Source organism: Charadrius vociferus, unplaced genomic scaffold (assembly GCF_000708025.1).
Source record: "Charadrius vociferus isolate BGI_N301 unplaced genomic scaffold, ASM70802v2 scaffold53, whole genome shotgun sequence".
NCBI lineage: Eukaryota > Metazoa > Chordata > Aves > Charadriiformes > Charadriidae > Charadrius > Charadrius vociferus.
In genome coordinates, this window is record NW_009647574.1 from 661,027 (window position 1) to 662,134 (window position 1,108).

A 1,108-nucleotide genomic window follows, 5' to 3' on the forward strand; every position below is an offset into this window, starting at 1 on the left:
AAGAGCATGTGGCGGCACGACGCGAGGATGGGGGGTGGCCCGTCCTGCCGTGCCCCTCGCGCAGAGCCCGCGGTTTCTCTCCAGCTGATGATGTTCCTCCCGGGAGCTCTGAGGTCACTTGGGCTTTCAGGGGCTTGTGGAATGATTTAGGCTTTGGGTGCCACGGGAAGGGAAAGTCATCACTAGGGCAATTTGCAGAATGATTTTATCTTTATGAAATTTCCCTCTGGCTGCCAGAGGGGAAAGAAATTTCCATTCCGAATGGCTCAGCCAAAGCAGTGCGAGGGAGATGGGGGGAGGTCTGTAGAGACCAGCCTGACGCATGGTCTAACACCCAGGTCTGTGGCGTTCGCTCATTCACTCCCAAACTCTCAGGGACCCTGCTGGGATTCTTCCCTAATTTAAGACCTCAGAAAAGTCTCAAGATTTGATGGTGACTGAACATCGGTTTACACTGAAAGAGTCCCTGCAGCATCTTGCCTTTCTAAAGGCAATAATTCTTTAGGGCTTCGTCTGAGCAGCAGAGTCAACAACACAAATATCCGATTTCTTAATGCAGGTACCAATCCCAGTAATTTCCATCAGAAGAAAACCTGGTGGGAATGGAGAGAAGCCCGCAAGGGTGTCGGCCCTGGGCAATACTGGGCTGAGGCTGAGTGCCAGTCCCAGGAGGATGGGGACCCTCTGGAGCAGCGGTAACCGCTGGCCGTACCTTCTCGGCGCTGTTGCGGGACGTGTCTGGTTTCACCAGGATGGATGGCGGGGCTGACGCAGGTGGCTTTGGAGCTGCCTCGCTCTTCGCTGGAGGGTCTTTGGCATCCAGGATCACGGAGCTGCACACAGAGGGAGTTCTGCTTTCCCCTCCTCTGACCACAAGTGCCGGTGAAGCGTCGTGGGAGAAGTTTGGTCTCATTCCTGCCTCGGCCATGCCAGCACCAGGAGGGATGCTGTGCGGCTGGGGGCTGGCGTGCTGGTACACCTGAAACTGCTGAGGGCGTACCGCAGCCATGGAAGGACGCCTGAGGGAGCCGGCAACGTGCACGGGGGTCCCTGCCTGCCCCGGCCTCTGCAGGGATCCGTCTGGGGAGCAAGAACAGGTGGAAGGAGG

The 1,108-nt window shown here is 57.3% G+C and overlaps 1 protein-coding gene across 1 annotated transcript in view; it reads right to left on the reverse strand.

Moving 5' to 3' along the window:
- The window catches only part of SH3RF2 (SH3 domain containing ring finger 2), a 52,920-nt gene that overhangs the window by 13,458 nt on the left and 38,354 nt on the right, over nt 1–1,108 (reverse strand). The window contains exon 8 of the mRNA XM_009880916.1: nt 713–1,080. Coding sequence (XP_009879218.1) covers nt 713–1,080 — 368 coding nt within the window. The remainder of the gene's footprint in view (nt 1–712; nt 1,081–1,108) is intronic.